Source organism: Coregonus lavaretus (genome assembly GCF_964263955.1).
Source record: "Coregonus lavaretus genome assembly, chromosome: 3".
Lineage (NCBI taxonomy): Eukaryota > Metazoa > Chordata > Actinopteri > Salmoniformes > Salmonidae > Coregonus > Coregonus lavaretus.
In genome coordinates this window covers 48,929,182-48,932,843 of record NC_139990.1, presented here as the reverse complement: position 1 = coordinate 48,932,843, position 3,662 = coordinate 48,929,182, and the positions used below count along the sequence as shown (strand labels likewise).

Genomic DNA, 3,662 nt, shown 5'->3' with positions numbered 1-3,662 from the left:
TGGCTTGGAAAGGTTGTTTCGCCTGGTCACATACAGCTGATGTGTCGTGCATTTAAGTCCACAAATGAAGGGGAGAGTGCATAGATGCGAGAAGGAATGCAACGTGGCTGCTATGAAAGTGAACTGTGTTTATGCGTGATCAGTGGTGTATTCATTCCGCCGATTCTGTTGAAAAACGTTTCTTAAACAGAAGCAAATAGAATGAAACTGAGAAAAATACCTGAATTTGTCCAATAGAAACTCTAGTTTGCAACTGTTGGATTAATGATTACACCCTAGATTCGCTAGATGCAGGCAAGAGTGTGCAAGGCGGTATTGAATGTGTCACTGTCTGTCCATGTCGACCTATGTGCACCTAAGCTGTAAACTTTCATTCATAGGCTAGGTTGTAGCAACCTCATGATGGGTATAGGGAAAATTAGAGTATTGTGTAGTCACCTAAGCCTATCAATGTTACATTGAACTGGGTGAATGGAATATGAATGACAGTCATCCAATATGCTTTAATAGAAATAAGGTCCTCCCTCAGTTTAAAATGCACCGACCACCACTGTTTACCTGAATGATAACATGTACTTTATAAATAAAAACACAAAGTTAAAAAACATAGCCTACTGTTGAGATCATGATAGAAGTGTGTGAGCTGTAGCAAGCGGTAGGATATAACTGATACGGTAAACGTTTAGCATACCTACTGAACTACAGACAAGAAAATACACTCGGAAAATAACCAGCCACTACCTACAGAGGACGCGCAGCAGCTGATACTCTTTCCGCGCATGCTCTCTCTCGAGGAAATATGAGCCGCTTCTGGTTCTATTTTCTTTTTCTATTTTTCTCAATTAAAAGCCCAAGCCTCATCCTATTTGTCTGTTGCGCGGTGTAGGTGTTCATCCACTACTGGAAGCGATAAAGAAAGACGCGGAGAAAGGGAGGGGACAATGGAGAAAGAGGAGAGGAGGATGAGGGAGGGAGCCAGCCAGGAGGGAAGGAATAGGCCTATAGGCAAATATACAGTCGATGTGAGAAAGGCTGTTGATGTTTTAATACACAATCATGCATGATGCATGCATTAAACTGTAGCAGACAAAAAATAATAGGCTGCAGGTTATGTTTACCTCCTGTTATGACATACTATCCGTTATTTGTTTGTCTCATCATCTCTCGGATATCCATCACTTCACTACTTAGGTCACAGAATCTCGTGCCCTTGCACTGCCAATCTGTGTGACGTGGTTCTGAGATGTCGGAATGTGCTGTTCTCGCAGCGGAGGTCGTCAGACGCACTGGATGGGATGGTTACGTTACCGGACATTGATAACCGCTGCAGACACACGCGTCCAGCGGGGGGCGATAAGGGGAGTTTATAAAAACATGGTGATGACTGACCATGTCCATTAGTACGAGGGACAACAACTCTGCGCGAGAGAAAGTGTGGTAAGCTACTTTCTATTTACCTAAACAAGTTAGCCTATGTTTATTTATCACGACCATTCCTCCAAACAATCCCAATCTGATTAACCTGATCTAATGTAGAACTTTCTGGGAGAGATTATAGTGATCTACATGACATCATTGTTTTCATTAAAAGAGCTATATGTAATATTTTTGCATTTCAATTTCATAAAATGGCCTTAATAAATCTTCAGTAATAGTGGAAGGATAGTGTTTCACAATATTTCTTCCCCCAAAAAAGTCATTGGGTCCACACAAAATTGCATTTAAATGGTCCAGCCTTCTTATTGGTCAACAAAAGACAGACCTTCTCTTTTTGTCAAATTGATTGGGGCCAACAAATCTCTTGTTGTCAATTCAACAAAGGACCAGTCAATTTAACAAGATATTTGCTGGCCCCAGTCAATTTAACAAGAGATTTGCTGGCCCCAGTCAATTTAACAAGAGGTTCATTGTTGAATTGTTACATGTAGCCTAGTACCTTTAAATTGTATGAATAATACTTTATGACTTTGGCCAGCCTTGATTCAAAATCCTGCTGTCATGACTCATGTCAAGACAGAAAAGTATGTATAGGCTACCTCAGCACAAGTTCAGGTTATACATGTGTCCTTTATGTTCTTATCATAGGATTGGATCATTAACTTGTGATGAATGACATCACTGTGAAATGTGGATTGCTCGAATGAGATTGACTCAGTCTAACGTGATGTCTGTTTTCTCCACAGCCTTGAAAAACCCTAGCTCAGCCAGTGTCTGAGTAGTGAATATTGTGTGTGTGTGTAGGCTATAATGGGTCTGGCACTGTCTGGCTGGCTGGGTGGCATCCCAGCCAAGATGAAGAAGGATGCTCCCTCCTCTTCCTCCTTCCTCCCGATGTCCATCCCTACCTCCTCCCGCCTTTCACTGCTCCTAAACTCCTTTCCCATTGCCCCTGGAGACCCCCGGTGCCGCTGGAGCCCCACACACTGTTCACCTCACTTCCTGCTGTCCCCGTGCGGGGAGGAAGTGACACGTGCACCCACCCAGCAGAGCAGCGACGGGGCTCGGGGGGAGAAGGGGGAGAGGGGAGGACTGCACGTGTGGGAGGTGCTGTGGAGCCCCGCCCACAGAGGAAGTCATGCTGTGATTGGTGTATCCACGGAGCACTGCCCGCTGCAAACCTCCGGTTACACTGCACTGGTGGGCGGAGACTCACAGTCCTGGGGATGGGAACTCACAACCAATCAGCTGTGGCATGCAGGGCGAGCACTGCGGAGGTACCCCGGGGAGAGAGGGGTGCAGGCAGGAGAGCGATCTGTGTCCCCCCCTCACCCTGTCCCGGAGCACGTGCTGCTGGTTCTGGACACAGACGCAGGAACTCTGGGATATGTGGTAGATGACTGCTTCCTGGGCGTGGCCTTTAAGGACCTCCCCCGAGGGGTGGAGCTGTTCCCAGCCATCAGCAGCGTAAGGGGTGGAGCCTCCATACGACTATGCTACCTCAATGGAGCTACCCGTGAGTATAACCTCATCATTATAATACAATACAATGTAACTTTATTGTACCTTGGCATGTTGCTTGGCTTTGATAGCATCAACACAGACAGGCAACATTTACCAAAATATTACAGCTACCAAACTAAACACAGTGCAACTAACACAACTAAAACAGTTCAGAACTATTGATGATGCCCTTAAACCCAAACATGCCCACGCCAAGTACTTATGTTTGCATCAGTGGAGGCTGCTGAGGGGAGAATGGCTCATAATAATGGCTGGAACGGAGCCAATGGAATGGCATCAAACCATGTGTTTGATGCATTTGATTCCATTCCACCAATTCCGCTCCAGCCATTACCACGAGCCCGTCCTCCACAATTAAGGTGCCACTGACCTCCTGTGGAATGCATGTATGTTTGTTACATTTCTTTCTCTCTTTCCTTCCTTCCCTCTCTTTCTCTCAGGCGAGCCTCCTGCACTGATGGCTCTCTGTGGTCTGTCCATCCATGTGTCCATGGGGAAAGAGAGAGAGACTCAGACAGACAGACTACCTCTGCCTCTTCCTCTTCAACGCTACCTCCTGCCCAGCATATGACTTGCACACACAAACACACACACACGCGCACACACACACACACACACACACACACACACACACACACACACACACACACACACACACACACACACACACACACACACACACACACACACACACACACACA

At 46.1% G+C, this 3,662-nt stretch overlaps 1 protein-coding gene across 1 annotated transcript; it reads left to right on the top strand.

Annotated features, from left to right (window-relative positions):
* Positions 1–2,239: 2,239 nt before the first annotated feature.
* On the top strand, positions 2,240–3,662 carry LOC311115756 (SPRY domain-containing SOCS box protein 2-like). Its single transcript, XM_084157337.1, has 2 exons — positions 2,240–2,953; positions 3,402–3,662. The coding sequence occupies exons 1-2, from the start codon at positions 2,248–2,250 to the stop codon at positions 3,530–3,532; spliced, it is 837 nt and encodes a 278-aa protein (XP_084013463.1). The 5' UTR covers positions 2,240–2,247; the 3' UTR covers positions 3,533–3,662.